The 16,300-nt window shown below is 51.7% G+C and overlaps 3 protein-coding genes across 3 annotated transcripts in view; 2 read left to right on the top strand and 1 right to left on the bottom strand.

Annotated features, from left to right (window-relative positions):
* The first annotated feature begins 363 nt into the window (after positions 1-363).
* On the top strand, positions 364-4,010 carry DUOXA2 (dual oxidase maturation factor 2). Its single transcript, XM_081505864.1, has 6 exons — positions 364-549; positions 1,678-1,735; positions 2,022-2,156; positions 2,411-2,624; positions 3,017-3,231; positions 3,631-4,010. Exons 1-6 carry the CDS (start codon positions 403-405, stop codon positions 3,822-3,824), a joined length of 963 nt encoding a protein of 320 aa, XP_081361990.1. The 5' UTR covers positions 364-402; the 3' UTR covers positions 3,825-4,010.
* A 511-nt stretch (positions 4,011-4,521) lies between these two features.
* Positions 4,522-14,898, bottom strand: DUOXA1 (dual oxidase maturation factor 1). The gene is made up of 7 exons (XM_081517216.1): positions 14,754-14,898; positions 8,353-8,531; positions 7,973-8,030; positions 6,871-7,005; positions 6,408-6,621; positions 5,920-6,137; positions 4,522-5,245 (listed from the first exon to the last, which is right to left on the bottom strand). Exons 2-7 carry the CDS (start codon positions 8,497-8,499, stop codon positions 5,004-5,006), a joined length of 1,014 nt encoding a protein of 337 aa, XP_081373342.1. The 5' UTR covers positions 8,500-8,531; positions 14,754-14,898; the 3' UTR covers positions 4,522-5,003.
* The window catches only part of DUOX1 (dual oxidase 1), a 34,241-nt gene continuing 32,591 nt past the window's right edge, over positions 14,651-16,300 (top strand). The window contains exon 1 of the mRNA XM_081517215.1: positions 14,651-15,794. The gene's annotated coding sequence lies outside the window, so the exon portion shown is untranslated. The remainder of the gene's footprint in view (positions 15,795-16,300) is intronic.

The raw sequence follows: 16,300 nt of genomic DNA, 5'->3' as shown, positions 1-16,300 counted from the left end.
TCTTGCTAGGTGGGTGGGGCTCTTCTCATTTGCATAATGACCTCCGCCTCTTATTTGCATGATCTTTTCCCTCCGGGACCCAGCTGCAAAGTCCCGACAGCGCTCAGTGTGTGGCCCACGCTGCTATAAAAGGGGTTTCAGGTCCCGTGCGACTTCCAAACCCAGAGCGAACCCTCAGAGCCCGCTCTCCCACTTACCTAACTCAGTCTCGGCCAATCCAGAGCGCCGGGGGGCAGTTAGCTGCTGGCTTCCTTAAAGGCGAGCCGAGACGCTCAGACTTGACTTGTCCATTGGGTCCAGTGCTCGCACGCAGGGGACAGAGTAAAGGGAAGTGGGACCTGGACTCGGAGGCCAGTGATCGCTCTCCCCGCTGTAACACACCCAGCTTGGCCGGGCTGCAACATGACTCTGTGGGATGGTGTGCTGCCCTTCTACCCTCAGCCCCGGCATGCCGCTGACCTCAGCGTCCCGCTACTCATCGTCATTCTCGTGTTCTTGGTCTTGGCCGCCAGCTTCCTGCTCATCTTACCCGGGATTCGTGGCCACTCGGTAAGGGGGCAGTAGAAGCTCTGGTCTGGGGGATGGAGGGTGTCATGGACAGCTTGTCTCTGGAGAACCCAGGACAGATAGGAGGGCGGCAGGGTCTTTCATGAAGAATCAGACTGGACAAGCACACTGAACCAGAGGAACACCAGTAGTTCGTCTGAACTACTGTTCACTGAACCAGAACACCAGGGGGAGCACACCAGTAGTCTGGTCCAGTACGCACCCCTTCCCAAGAATAGGGAGAGAGCCTCTGCAAGACACTCAGAGAGGATCCCCAGCTGGAACATTCAGGAGGCTGCTGCAGAGAGTGGGTGTCCAGTCTGGTAATCCTGGGGTTAATTCAAGGCTTCACCTGCTGCAGGGACCTCCTCCTCTCCCCAAGCTGCACCTCCACTCCCTTTCCACCCCCATCCTGACCTCCGGGTGATGTCCTTCTGGCTAAGAGGACAGAAAACAGCATCTCAGGGTGCTGTGTTTCACCTCTGCACTTGGTTGTCATGTGCCCCCATCCTAAAGACTTCTGCACAGCAATTTCTTCAAAGTTGTGGTAAACTGGGCACCTTTTCTTAGATTCCTCCCTCTTCCAGAACCTAAGTTGTCTGTTCATCAAGGCTCCCCAGTTCTTGTGTTGGTTTTGTGGGAAACTGGCATGCCTAGTAATATCTGAGATGTAGTGTCCCATCTCCTCTACCTGGTGACCAGACCCTGAGGCCTCCCTCTCCTGAGGGAGGTGACCCCTGCCTGCCTAGCACTTCTGGACTCACTGAGCCTCACCATGGCAGTGAGCCGAGCAGGAAGCAGCACCAGGAGTAAGAAGCAGATAGCCAGAGAAGAAAAGGGATGGGGGTGGTGGGAGAGCATAAGGTGGAGACAGCCCAGTGGCAAGATGGACTGGGAAATGGGGCTAGGGAGGTAGAAACACGCAGCCAGAAAACATTAGACATGCCAGTGGTTCAGAGGGACTTGCATGACTTGACTTCAGCCTTTAAAGGTCAAGAATGTAACTGGGAAAGGTGGGCAAGAGAGGGAAGTTGCAGAGGCACTAAAGGCCAGGGCAGTGTGGGGTCAAGGGAGGTCTGCGGGAATCTGGTCAGGCAGTACCCAGACCTGACCCAGTGTGTGTTCCTGCAGCGATGGTTCTGGTTGGTGAGAGTTCTTCTCAGCCTGTTCATAGGAGCAGAAATTGTGGGTGAGTGTGTCATGCAGTGGATGGAGAGAGGACCTGGGGTGAGGAAGCGGGTGGCCAGAGGACACTTGGTCAAGTGGAGAGCTTGAGTTGGGTTCCCAGTCCCTCTTCCCATTCTTTTTCTAGGGCCCACGCTTCCATCCTTACCGTGTATATGGATTGGGCTCTAGACGCCCCCGCCCCTAACTCTGTGCACTGTTTCCCACCTCCCATCACCACTCTCCCAATTCCACGTCCCCAATCTTCTCCCTGACCTTTCCCTGCCCCCACTGTGTGCGTCTCCCCACAGCGGCGCACTTCAGCGCAGAATGGTCAGTTGGCAGCGTTAGCACCAAAACATCGTACAAGGCCTTCAGTGTGGAACGCGTCCGAGCCCACGTCGGTCTGCATGTGGGCCTGGAGGGCGTTAATATCACACTCACAGGTGAGGGGGCTGCGGCTATGTGAGCTCCTGGGGTTGGCAGACAGACACCATGGGTGGGGGAGGGTGGCAAGGGCAGCTGGGGGACCTGTGAGGACAGATCCCACAAGTTCAAATAGCTTCTGGCTCTCACTGATTTGTGTTTTCCTCAAACGCTGCCAAACCCGTTTCTCTCGGATTCTCACTTTCCCAACTGAATCAGCTTAGTCGCCGGGTCCTAGCTGTACGCAGCCCGGTGACCTCGCCGCCATCCGCAGGGACCCCAGTGCAGCAGCTGAACGAGACCATCGACTACAACGAGCAGTTCATCTGGCGCGTGGGCCAAAACTATGCCGGGGCGTACGCGGAGGCCCTGGAGAAGGGGCTGCCGTACCCCGTTCTTTATCTGGCGGAGAAGTTCACTCCGAGCAGCCCCTGCGGGGTTTACCGCCAATACCGCCTGGCGGGACACTACGCCTCGGCCACTCTGTGGTGAGAAGACGCTCTGCGTATTTGCGCGCGCGCTTGCGCGCGCGCGTGTGTGTATGTGTGTGTGTGTGTGTGTGTGTGTGTGTGTGTGGTGGAGGTGGGGGTGGGGTGGGGGCGCGTGAGCCGGAGGATGTGAGCTCCCGCTGCAGCCCGACGCGCTTGGGGTGAGAATCGCAGCCTCGGGGGCAGATGATCACGAGGTCGGTACCGGCCGCGGGAATCCGAAGAGAACCAGAAACGGCTGGGCTCCGGCTACTACCCTCCGGTGTTTCCCTGCGCCTCTGCCATCCCAGACCCAGACTTTGGTTCTGGGTTGGGTGTAGAGCCAGCGAGCCCGTGGGAAGCCGGGCGTGCTGGGGGACCCGGCTCACAGCGCCACCGCCCTCTCCAAGCAGGGTCGCCTTCTGCTTCTGGCTCCTCTCCAACATGCTGCTCTCCATGCCGGTTCCGCACTACGGAGGCCTGGCTCTCCTCATCACTGGCGCCTTCGCGCTCTTCTCGGTGTTCGCCTTCGCCTCCATCTCCAGCGTGCCTCTCTGCCAGCTCCGCCTCGGCTCCTCCGAGCTCACCACTCACTATGGCGCAGCCTTTTGGATCACGCTGGCCACTGGTGAGGACCGAAGGAATACGGCCCCGGTGGCTGGGAGCGGGGACTGGATTTATAACAGTGTGCTCTTTCCAGTTTGCATAGTGAGTTCACATAAATTATCTGATCTGTCCCGCTCAATAGTTCGTAGACGCTGGCATTGTTACACCTGTTTTGCAGATGAGGGGGACGGAGTTCGGAAGGGTTCGTTTGGTATCTTACCCCACTGAGCATGCGAACCCGCGTATCATGTATTCCATACTAGAGATCTTTCTGCGTGTGTGTGTGTGTGTGTGTGTGTGTGTGTGTGTCTGGGGAGGAAATGCAGATACCTCTAATAGATGGAGATGGGGAGGCCGGCCTCTGAAGCCTTGACAGCCCCCTTTACCCACCCCCAACCCCGCCCCGACTGGGGTATCGCAGGCGTCCTGTGCCTCCTTCTCGGAGCCGCGGTGTTGAGTCTGCACTACGCTCGGCCCAGCGCTCTCCGCCTCTTCTTGGAAGGAAGCGTCAAGGACCTCGAAAATCCGGCGAAGGGGAGCTCGCCTCTCATCCTCAGCAACCCACTGCATAAGCAGTTCAGAGCCTCGGACTTAACCATCAGTACTAACCTGTGAAAGGACTCAACGTCGGACTCCTACTTCGCCTTGGTCCCCGCAGGCCGGGGTGCGGTGCCCGCCGAGCGGAGGAGCTCCGGGAGCACGGTGGGAGAGGCCGGTGGCCTCAGATGTGACCCCCGCTCCGGTGAAGAGTCTCCCAGGATGAGCTGGAAATAAATTCTTTCCCTTTTTGTTTTCTAGAAACTGTCCCTCATTATCTGCCCGGCTTTTCAAGGCTTTTGGGGCTTTCAAGACTTCCCTAAGTTGGAGGTAGTCTAGTACACTTTCTCTGCCTTGCCACTCACGCAGGGTTCTGTCTGTCTGAAAAATGCAGAGTAACCTGGGAGAGGGTGCCCTCTAGTGAGTCCAGAGAAGAACCAACCAGAGCCAGCATCCTCCTGAGCTGCCCCAAGGGGATGGCAGCAGTGACCAGACAGGTCTTCCCAGCTCTCCACCCTTGCCACTGGCCCCCTGGGATCCCTCTCTGCTAAGTGGGCTCGGAAGAAATATCATTTTGGAGTTCATTCACTACTTTAGTTTATTCATCAAAGGAGTGGTGTCTGAGGGCCAAGCTATGTCAGCAAGGCATAAAGATGTAAACCCTGGGAATTTTTTAAGGTCCTTGGCAAATCCTACAATCTTATTTGACAAATTTAAAACAGAGGCTCAGAGAGAATGTGGCACACTCAGTTAATATTAGATCTAAGACAAGAAGTTTGGTCTCTTCTCCATTGCAGTACTTTCACTGTATTAATGAAATCACACCAGCTGGGGCAGTAAAAGAAGAACAAAAGGGACCCAGGAAAAAGGAAATCAAAAGACATGCAGAAGGATAAGAGGGACCATAGGAGAATCACATTGTAACCCTGCACACACATATGTCATTATGTGGGTGAAGCTGGGTCTCAGTAAATGCCACCTTGAGGCAAAGCACCAGGGGAGAGCAGGGTTGCTGGGCAGAAACAGGTAACCTCTGCTTGGTCTGGTTTATGGGCAGCCTCCACGTCTGCCTTAACGGCTTTTTGTTTTGTTCCATTTTTAACATCAAGAGATAGAGCCTCTCTCCCTATTCCACTTTCAGATTGGAGCTGGGAACTGATACAACCCAGCCTGTTGGCAGTTCTGGTGGTTTTGGGGGGGTTCCAGAAAAGTCTGGAGCCATGTTGGAAGTCCAGGTGCCACCAGGGAAAGGAATGGTTACAGGGCACAGTCTGGCTCCTCGCAGGGGGCCTCGGAGGAAGCCTCTGACAGAGGGATGTCCTGGGGCTCGGGACTGTCAGTGATGGACCGGTAGCGAGGGCTCAGGAGTCCCCCTTCCTCCGGATTCAACTCCAGCACAGGGTCCTCCCCCACACTCTGGCTGAAGAAAGCCTTCAGCCTGTGGGGCTGCATCCTGTGAGCCACCACCATGGCCAGACCCAGCAGCACACACAGCAGTCCTGGTGATGGAGCAACAAGTATCCCACTCAGTGATAGGAACACCCTCCCAAGGACATCTTTCCCTAAGAGCATTAGGCCCCTCCTGAGGGAGGCCTAGTGTCCCTGCTTCAGGGCAACTTGTGTTCCAAGAGGTGATCAGTATCAGGTCATATGGCTGTTATGGGCCTGTTGTCCTGAGTTTTTGGACTCTAACCCAGTGTTCCTTCAGTTATATCCCAGGGTAGAGAGAGAAAACTCTGAAAACCAAGAAGCACTGGGAGGAGGGCAGGACACAGAGGAGGAGGCATAGGAAATGGCTTAAGGGGGCAGACGCAGTAGGACAGGAGAAGAGAAGAAAACTGCAGGGCAATTTAAGACTCTGTGATGCAGGGACAGAGAAGTGTTCCAGGAATGGGGAACACAGGGGAAAGTGTTTGGGGGAAGAGGGAGGGGTCATGAGGTCAGAAGATTTGGGGAAGAGCTGGGTGAAGAGAGAGTTAGGGGATAAGGGATATGACAAAGACAGATACATACAAATACAAGGGAGGGAAGCCTGGGGATGAGGGATCTAAAAGGGAGGGGGCTCTAAAGAGGGGAAAGGCATTCTGGTCCCCAGAGGCAGACCCTCAACCCCATGGATCTTCTGGGCCCTGGCCCTGAGCCCCCCACTGCCTGTCCCAGGGCTGGGCCTCACCTGTGGTCAACGTGATCCAGTAGGCAGGCCCATGGTAAGTGTGCAGCGTGGCGGCACCCAGGTGCAGGGGACAGGGCGGGGTGAGGGATGTGGCCGTGGAGAAGAAGAGCAGTCCCAATAGCTGGAAGAGGCCCGTGGCCAGCAGCATGTGGCCACCGTAGACCAGCACAGGCATGGACAGCATCACATTGGCCAGCAGCCAGCAGAGGAATGCCACCCTGGAGAGCCAGGACCTGGTGAAGGCTGGCCCCGGTACGTCTGCCTCACTTGGGGCAAACTTCTACCTGGAGGGGCTGAGATGGAGGCTTGGGGACCCAAGGACACCCCAAAGAGGTGAGGTGGGGATTCCTGCCTGTGGGCTTCCCAACCAAGTACTGTGGTCACTGGCACCAGACTGTCTCACTAGGGATCTCCACATGAGTGGAGGAGAGATGGGTGGAAACCCCATCCCTGAGTCTAGGCCAGCCAGGGCCTCTGGGCACCCTCACCACAGCATAGCCGAGGTGTAGTGTCCTGCCAGGCGGTACTGGCCATACAGGCCACAGGGGCTGTGCGGGGTGAACTTCTCAGCCAGGTAGAGCAGGGGGTCTGGCAGCCCCTTCTCCAGTGCATTGGCGTACTCCTCAGCGTAGTTCTCCCCCAGGTGCCAGGTGAACGCCTCGTTGTAATCAATGGTCTCGTTCAGCTGCTGCACTGGGGTCCCTGGGGAAAAGGGCAGCTAGGCTTAGCAGGGACCCAAGGGCCAGAGTGGAGATGTACCTGGGCAGCGGCTTATCATGCTGGACAGAGGGCCAGGCTCTGGTCTCCAGTGAGAGAAGGCAGTTTCCAAGGCCTGAGAATTTCCCTTTCTACCACCCTGCATCCTATCGCTCTTTAGACCACTCTGAGCATAGCTCCCAAAGACACAGAGCCGCACCTTGCCCTCCCTCACAGGTAACAGCCCTCCCTCACCTGTGAGTGTGATGTTGACGCCTCCCAGCCCAATCTGCAGCCCAACGTTGGCGCTGATCCACTGGGAACTGAAGGCCTTGTAGGACGTGTTGGTGCTCACCTGGCCCACAGACCACTCAGAACTGAAATTCACGGCTGGGTTGGGGAGTTGGATATACAAGAACTCAGGGAGGCCTGGGCATTGCTGGGTTAGAGCCAGGGGGAAAGCACCAAGGGGACTGACCACATCTGTTTTGCTCATAATTGTGTATCCATTAACTAGTGTAAGGCCTAGCTCTTAGTAAGTTTGCCAGCAACATGTATGAGATGAATAAATGGGGGTGGGGTGGGATTTCTCTGGTGACACAGTGGTAAAGAAGCTTCCTGCCAATGCAGGAGATACAAGTTCAATCCCTGGTCCAGGAAGATCCCACATGCCTCAGAGCAACTAAGCCCACGTGCCACAACTATTGAGCCTGTACTACAGAGCCTGTGTGCCGCAACAAGAGAAGCCACTGCAATAAGAAGCCCATGCACTGCAACTAGAAGGTAGCCGCTGCTCGCCGCAACTAAAGAAAAAGCCCATGCAGCAATGAAGACCCAGCATAGCCCAAAATAAAATTTTTAAAAAATGAATAAATGGGTCAGAATCCAATATCTCCCTCCCCTGGTTATACTCTTCTTACCTCTCCCCTCTCTCGCCCCATTTAGGGAGAGCTACTCAAGGAGCTGGGGGAGGAAACACTAACATAATAAACGGTTCTGGGCAAACACAGGGAGCTTCAACACAGAGACTTTCTATGTTCCCTATTGCCTAATCCCCCAAAGCAAAGCAAGCAGCCCTTCACCATTCTTTCCCTCCAGCCTCCAGAGACCCTCTCCCCACAGGCATTCATTTGACCTGCTTTCTGCTGAATAAAAATATTCAGAAGGTTGGAGAGACACATGGAGGAGGCTTGCATCTCTCAGGGAAAGGGTAGCCGTGAGGGAATAAGTCCAGGGTGAGGGAGACGTGGGCAGGGAGGTCTAGAAGTCCACCCTGAAGCAAAGGCTGCTATGGGGACACCCTGATGGGAGAGACAGGATGGAGGAGCTGCCCAAGTCAGCTGCCCTTCCCACTCACCGAGGATCACAGCTCCAATGAATAAGCTGGTCACTACTCGCAGCATCCAGAACAGTCTCTGTGTCACAGGGCGGGAGTGGTGGCTCAGGTTGCCTCACCCTCCTTCCTCATCCACCCCTTCTCTTTCCAGACTTGGGGAGGGTTCTTGCTCTAAAGCTGAGGTCACTCAGTCAACTGAGATCAAAGTGTCCGGCCCAGAACAGGTACTCAGTAATTATCTGTCAGGGAGTGGGGAGCTCTCTGCTGGGAGGGTGGCTGATGTTTTCTCAGGACTAGACTCTCTCTCCTGAATCTGATTGTAATCAGAGAGTCTGGACCCCTCCCTTTGAGGTCAAGGTCTCTCTGGGGCTGGGGTCTGCAGGGTTTGTTTTGTTTCTCACCATCTTGCCCCGAATGCCTGGCAGGATGATGATGAAGGTGACCAGTGAAGTCAGAAAGATGGCGACGATGACGGCCAATGTGGTGTCCGTTGGGAAGGTCGGCTTGGGCCCAGCGTAGAAGGGGAATGTGTGTCCAAAAGCAGCCATTTTGGTGGGGTTGTTCAGGGGAGGCGGAGGCTCTACAACAACAATAGGTGTTCACTGAGTACCCTCTCTGTGCCAGGCACTGTTCCTGGTGCTGGAGATGCAGCAGAGAATACACCAGACCCCTCTTCTCTGGAGCTCACCAGACGCCACTGTTACCACCATTCCACTATCCCTCAGCCATCCTTAGCTGTGAGAGAATAAAGGTCTTGGCAATCAGTCTCTGTCACCCCATGCTCCCTTCCTAATCCCTAGGTCCCCTAAATCAGTGTCACCGCTACCCTCAAGGCTTCTCTGCTTCCTCTGGGACTGTCTTAAGAAATATAATTCTCTTTTATCTCCCTCAGGCCTCCAGCACAAGCAGACAGATCACAGAACATAAAAAGAGCTGTATTTACTGTCAAGGTAAGGCATAAGGCTGAAAGATGGTACAGGTTACAAAAAGGTTGGCTTTCCTCCTCAGTCCCCAAAGGAACAAAGGCCACAGAGCTCTGCTAAATGTGTGTAATCCAGCACATCAGCAGAGGGCTGATTCCCAGACCTGGACTGCCCCTCCAGTCTGACCAGCTCTCTTTGAGCACCCTGGCTCCTGCACTGGTAACTGGAGAACAACCGAGCTGAACTAGCGCACCTCAGTGAGCACTGAAGGAGCCAGCCCTCCACGAGGAACAGTGCCGGGACCAGACGTCCTTGCACCCACACATCATCAACAGCGGCTCTCCTTCTTGATTTAAATTCCCAGGCTTCCTTTCGGCTCAAGCCCTGGCTTGGCTCTTTTCTGTCTGTTCCCTGATCTCAGCTATTTGGCTCTAATCTGGCCCTTTGCAGACAAAATACTGGGAAAATGGTACCTGAATTGACTGTGTTTTGTGAAATCCAGATGGAATGGATTTCCATCTGAAAAAAAAGAGAAAAAAACACTGCCAATTAAGCCACGATAGCCAGGACATCCCTGGCGATCCAGTGGTTAAGACTCTGTGCTTGCATTGCAGGGGGCACAGGTTCAATCCCTGATCAGGGAACTAAGATCCTATATGCTGTGCAGTGCACCAAAACAAACAAACAAACAAATAAACTATGACAGCCATTGTTGGTAAGACACATCTCAATTTCAGATATGTCAAAATGTGAAAAAAAAAATGCATCTTACAATCAAGGAACCCAGCTCTGCTCATTTCCCTATGTATGATTTGTACTGGGGCTTTGGTACCCAGGAAGCTCCATAATTTGTAGTTTGACCAGGCAGTGTCTTGTTAAGTGATACAATGGAAGGATAAGTTTAGGAGTTTAGAAGCTCTGTGTTTGAATTCTGCCTTTGCCTCTTGCAAGTTACTTGACCTCAACAGAGACTTGATGTTATTTTAAAAATTGGGATGATGATAATGTTAACTTCATAGGGTCATTGTGAATATGAAGCTAGATTGTGTCTATAAAGTGTTAAGAATAGTACCTGGAAAAGAATAATACTAATAAATAGAAGCTAGTAGATTGGGAAGGAGGGGGGCATTTCATTATTCCCTGTTTGTCTCTTTCGACAGGGAACCCTGGGCTAGAATCAGTTCTGGGTCTAGTTCCAGTTTTTTACTGACTGATTTTATAACTAGACAGACAAATGAACCCCCCACCCTGTTTTATAGCTTTCTCATCTGCAATTGGATATGGTGATCTCCATGACCCATTCTAGTTCTAAATTTTGTGGCTCCCAGACTCTCCCTCTCCTTCTAGGCTGGCCACCTGCTGGTGCTATCTATAGGAGGTAGCATGGTATCAGGCAAAGAGACAATTTAAACATTCAGTCCTCTCTTTGAGGCAAGATGAATAACCTCTGCCTCAGTTTTAACACGAAATTTTGCTTTTTCTCTTAACTCTTCAACTCTCCCATCCCAGAGGAATGGAATCTTTTCTTCTTAGGCTCTAACCCCAATCCTGCCCACCTTCACCACCACCTATCTCATCAGTTATCCCCCTTTTTCTTGATGATTTTGCAGCTCCTCTTTCTCTGCCAGCTCTTTCTCTCAAGAACATGCTTTAATTTATCCCATTTTAAGAACACAAAGAGAAGGAGCTCTTTCTGTTGAACTTTTGGGTCCCTTCCAGCTACTATCTTGTCCCATGTTCTCCCTTTCACAGTCAGGCTTTTGGGAAGATCAGTCTCTGTGTGTGTCCACTGCCTTATCTCCTCAGTCCAGTGAATCTGGCTTCTCTGTAACCCTAGTTTCTCCATTAGGTTGTGTGCATGTGTGTTCAGAGCTCAGAAACTCAGTCATATCTGACTCTTTGTGACCCCATGGACTGTAGCCCACCAGGCTCCTCTGCCCATGGAATTTCCCAGGCAAGAATACTGAAGCAGGTTGTCATTCCCTTCTCCAGGGGATCTTCCCTACCCAGGGATTGAGTCTTCTGTGTCTCCTGCACTGGCAGATGTATTTTTACCACTGAGCCACCTGGGAATCCTTCCCCATTAGGTCACCAAGTGCTAAATTTAAAGGGAAACTTTCACTTTTCATCATTCTTGCCCTCCCTGTGGTAATTTCTCTTTCTTCTAACTTCCTCCCTGGGCCTCCATGACACCACGTTCTCTTAGGTCTCCTGCCTCTGGCCATCCCTTTCGTGGCCCCTTTACTAGTTCTTTCTCCCCTCTTAAACAGTCATGCTGCCCAGGATTCTGCCTTGGATTTCTTCCTCTAGTAACTCTTCACGATTTTCTAGGCAAGTTCATCCCTTCATGGCTGATGCTTCTCAGATCTGTCTCCACACAGACCTCCTACTTGGGCTCCAAACACAAAAGGGCCAGCTATCCTGTGGACATTTTCACTTGGCTGTTCCATGGATGCCTCAGATTTAACAGGTCCCAAACTGAATTCAGTGTCTCCACTCTGCTTTCTCTTCTGTTCACTTTGTCTCTTCAGTGGCCTCACCATCTCATCAATCAAACAAGCCAGAGACCTGGACCATTTTACCTCTTAACTATTTCTTGAAACCATCCATGTATTTCCTTCCCTAATACTGCCTCTGTCCTAATTCCGCCTCATCCTATCTGGCCTGGTGCCAGGACAATTTTTCTAACAAGCAAATATAATCATTTTATTTCTTTGCTCTGTGTTATATCTAATCTTCTCACCATCATATGCAAAGTCCTTTGTGATCCAGTCCCACCTATACTTCCATCTCCATCTTTTGTGCAGCCTAATCTCTAGCCATTTTAAACTACTGGCATCTCCCTGAATCTGACATGCTCTTTCAAGCCTTCATGGCTTTGTATATACTATTTCCTATGTCTGGAATGCTATTGCTCCCTTGGCAAACTCTTCTTCACTTTTCAAGTCTCAGCTCGTGTTACCTCCTCTGAGAAGTTTCCTGACATCATCAGGCCAGTGTAGATGTTCCCACCCCTAATGTTCTGATTGCATTTTGAACATACCTCCATGATCACAGTAATTACACTGCACTCTGAACATCTAGAACCCATCAGCTTCTAATCTCCTAAAGGGTAAGGGCTTTGTCTTTCCATCTTTGCATCAGGGGATAAACTTACTAATGCAGCATGTACTTGCTAATCAGTCTGTGGATGGAATGAATGAATGTATGAATGTATCCCTCTCCCCGCAGGTGGCATCTTCTGTTTCACACACAAGAGGGAGCTATGCTTCCTCACTGTCCTCTACTGTACTCAGTCAACAGTATCACCTACACTGAGGCTAAAGATTGGACAGGAACGGATTTGACCCATGCTGTCAATTTTTAGTGCTTCACAAAATTTTTAGAAAGCCTCTTCTAATAGCTGGAGTCTCTGAAGCATGAATGTTTATGTTTAATTGATTCTGAAACATACATTTCAACTCCAGCTAAAGATAAGTAAGAATTTGAGGATTAAATTATTTTGTAACATATGTGATGGTGATACTTCATTAATATTTTATAACATATTTATTGGTCTAAGACTTTTTAAACTTATGACACCTAGACTGAAGCTGTTACAGTTTTGATGGAAGACTATACTTTTAAGGAAATGCTATAAAATATAGACTATCTTGGTTAATAAGATAGGAAGATAAAGCAAATTTGAATACGTAGTAGTCAAATAAGAGTACATGTTATATGTTGGAATTTCAAAACCAAATATTTGCAATATAAAGAAATAATGATGATGCAATGTATTTTGATTAGGGTCATGTATGAGCATTATTCCTGCATTTATTTCAAAGTGAAGTGAAAGTGAAGTTGCCCAGTCCTGTCTGACTCTTTGCGACCTCATGGATTGTAGCCTGCCAGGCTCCTCCATCCGTGGGATTTTCCAGGCAAGAGTCCTGGAGTGGGTTGCCATTTCCTTCTCCAGTTTATTTCAAAGGGAGGTTATAAGGGTGGTTATAAAATATTTTATAAGAATGGCTCATCCCTATTAACATTGTGCTTCAAAGAAACACTAACAAAAGGGTTTCTGGATCAAGTATAGAATAACAACATTAATTTATTTCCAATTCTCCAAAATATTTATTAAAGGTGACTGAAACAAAAAGACAGTTGGTGAATAAAACCTGCCTTGTTTAGTTCCTTCTAGTTCAGTTTAGTGAATTAAGTCTTCTTTAATCTATATCACCCAATTTAAAGTTAATTTTTGATAACCCTGGTCCTAATTTGGCTTTAATCTTTAACTTAATAGGCCTCCTGCATGAAAAGGTGGGACTGAAATGAAAAGTCCTCACACCCAACAATCCTGCTTTTTCCTACGAAGTTTGTGCTTTCCCTTGGGGACATCTTCCTTCCTGACTTACCAAGGAGGATCTGACAGTAGAATTTTTTCTAGAAAAATCTCATGTCAATATTTAATCCGCCACTTCTCCCCTAGCTGACTACCAGATTGTTACACTAATATAAATATATATTAATATAAATAAGCACAAGAAAGACACAGTCAGATATAGGCTTTCCAGGTGGCTCAGTGGTAAAGAATCTGCCTGCCAATTCAAGAGACACAGGAGGCTCAGTTTTCATCTCTGGGTCGGGAAGATCCCTTAGAGGAGAAAATGACAACCCACTCCAGTATTCTTGCCTGGAAAATTTCATGGACAGAAAATTTCATGGCAGGCTACAGTCCATTGGGTCACAAAGAGTCAGACATGACTGAGCGACTGAGCATGTATGCATGCATGGTCAGATATACACCTACAGGTTCACATAAACAGAAATACAGACAAAAGAAGGAAAGCGTTCCCAGTACCGTAAACATCTAGACACAAAAATCCTGCATCAGAGGCCTCTGTGACAAAGTTGAGGTGTTTTCTCACTGGGTGGGCCAATTTCCACATTCAGGGGTCGTCCTTTTCTCCTTTGCCACCTGGCCTGGAGAGGCAAGGGACACCTTTCCTCTTAAAATACTAAAGTATTTCTCATGCTCAGTTGCAATTCAGATACAGTTACCTATTCCTTACCTACCACAGGGTGGAATGGGGTTCCTTTGTGTGTGTATCAGGGGTGGCCAAGAAATAAAGCTACAGTCTTCAAGGAAATACAGCCTAGGGCAAGCTCCAGCCTTCTGCATTCAATGTTCTATACATTCTTAATGTTCTGTGGCCTCTCAGGGATTTCTTCCTGAAGTCTTTCTCTGATTGCCTCCTGCTTCTTCTGGAACGGGTAAAGATGACCAGTTCTCTACGAAGGGAGTGTGGGTGACCTGCCTGGAGTTGTCAGGAACTCTGACTAGTGATACCAGTTGCTAGAACGTGATGGTTTATTTCTCTGTTCGGGGTGGACCCCACTCAAAGTTCACAGCTCTGGATGACTAAAAGGACTCTGTCCAGAAATCCTGTCCCAGTCTCTTTTCTTCAAGAAGATGTGTGGGCACGTGTACGTGTGCTTTTGCACCAAAGAAGGCTGTTAAGTGGAGAAATTGAACAAGATCTGAAAAGTAAGTTGTTAAGGATCTGAATCCTTAACAAGGGCTGAGGTGGGTAAGGAGCCCAGGGGTGCTGAATCTTGCCAGCCGAATTACCTAGACTCCAGTTAAGCCGAGGTAAGGATTCTACATCTGTAAACCTCGTGGCCTTAGTAAGTTTCTTGTTGTTTTGTTTGTTCTTTGCCTCTTCTCAGTTTCTCACGATACTTTGAACTCCCACTTATCTGAATCCGGGCGGATGTGGGAAGTGCGCCTCTAGGGGCCGGGGCGGGGACAGCACTTCAAGGCCCTCTTAGACACCCACCCGGGCCGCACAGACCGCAGCAGTATACCCGCCACTTAAACCAGGACTGCTGTTTCCTACCTTTGCCTCTTCGAAACAGTGCGTGCCTGGCAGCCGGCGCCGCTCGCCTCTTCGTGGTAGAACCTCACACGAAGCGCTCCCAGGGATGGGATAAAGAAGAAACCAGGTCCGGACGCCCTGTCACCAAAAGCGCACGCCCTTTCTCTTGGAGGGGCTCTCTTGCAACCCCTACTCTTCCCCTACTGCACTTAAGTAGATTATGACCGGACAAACCAGGTCTGGGATGCTTTCCCGCCCTCCCGCGCCTCCTCCCCGCGCCCCCGCTCCAAGTAGCTCTCAACCTTCTCAGACCGCACCCGAGTCTCTGCGGCGCTGCGCCAGCCCCCACCCAGCCTGGGACGGAAAAGGGACGGGTGCGCGAGAACGGTCCACTCCGCAGCCAGCCCTCCGACTCCTCCTTCCCCTCGTCCCTGGCGCACAACCCCGGGCAGTTCTAGCACAAACCTAGGGATGCAATCCGGGGTCCAGAGGGGCGCGGACGGGGCTCGAGGGCAGTGAGACCCCCGAGATCTCCCGACGAACTCCGGGTGGTGGATGTTACCACGGACACTTAAAAGGTCTTAGGACGGATGCCTTGCTCGAACGCCTAGCCTGGTTTTGCGGGAGTTGACCGATCCTCTTGGTCTTAGAGCCCATATCCGCCCTCGTGGAGAGGATTGGGCAGCGTCTCCCCTGTCCCTTCGCACCCTGTCCCCTCTTCCGCCCTCTCCCATCCCCAGCAGACCTTTTAGAAGCCAGCTCGCTCTTTTCTCCGCTCACGTGGCCTCGCCACTGACCGGACGTCTACCCCACCTGAGCCGGGCGAGCCCGTGCAGTCTCACCTTGCGCGCCCCCGTCTCCTCGGAGCACCTCGGCGGGTCCTGGCACTCCACCCCGCCCCGCCTTAGAATTGGGACGCGCAGTCCCCTCTTCACCCCCCAGCCCTGTCCGTCCCAGCGCAGAGAGGGAGAAGGCGCCGGACCCAGCGCGCGGCGCCGGCCCAGCAGCGAGCCCGGCGGGAGCCAAGCAGCAGTCAGCGCTCGAGAGACGCCGCGGCCGCAGGTCAGACCCAGGAGGGCTCGCGCGTGCACGGGCGCTCAGAGGAAGGTGACTGCGGTAACACTGCCACGCTTTTTTGAGGGAAGGGGAATTCCAGCTTTGGCCCCGCTGCGCCTCCATTCTTAACCCGAGGCTAAAATGAGCCTGTGAGGACCTATCCTCCAGGCTTGGGGAGACTGGGTTTTTCGGAAACTAGGAATGTTGGGTGGCCTAGTTCGCTTGGACGTAGGGGCTGTCTTTGGAGCTCCTCCTTGTGCCACTGCATCATGTCAGGGAGGGAACTTTGGGCTTTTAGAGTCCAGGCTTTCCCCCTTTCGCCCACCCTTGGGACCAAGATGGAATACCTATGGCCTTGACTCATCTTTCCCCTACCCCAGGGAACTCACCACTCTGGGACTTTGGGTCTGAAAAGCAGCCATGTGGGGAAAGAACCAGGCACCTGTGTTCTCTCTGGGTTCTACCAATGCCTGGGGCTTCACTGCCCTGTCATGAGGCTCTGCTTTCCTTTC

The sequence above is a fragment of the Giraffa tippelskirchi genome, chromosome 7 (genome assembly GCF_054371585.1).
Source record: "Giraffa tippelskirchi isolate mGirTip1 chromosome 7, T2T-mGirTip1v1.2.pri, whole genome shotgun sequence".
Classification (NCBI taxonomy): domain Eukaryota; kingdom Metazoa; phylum Chordata; class Mammalia; order Artiodactyla; family Giraffidae; genus Giraffa; species Giraffa tippelskirchi.
Note: the sequence above shows the minus strand (reverse complement) of the source record. Positions and strands in the feature narration are given on the sequence as shown.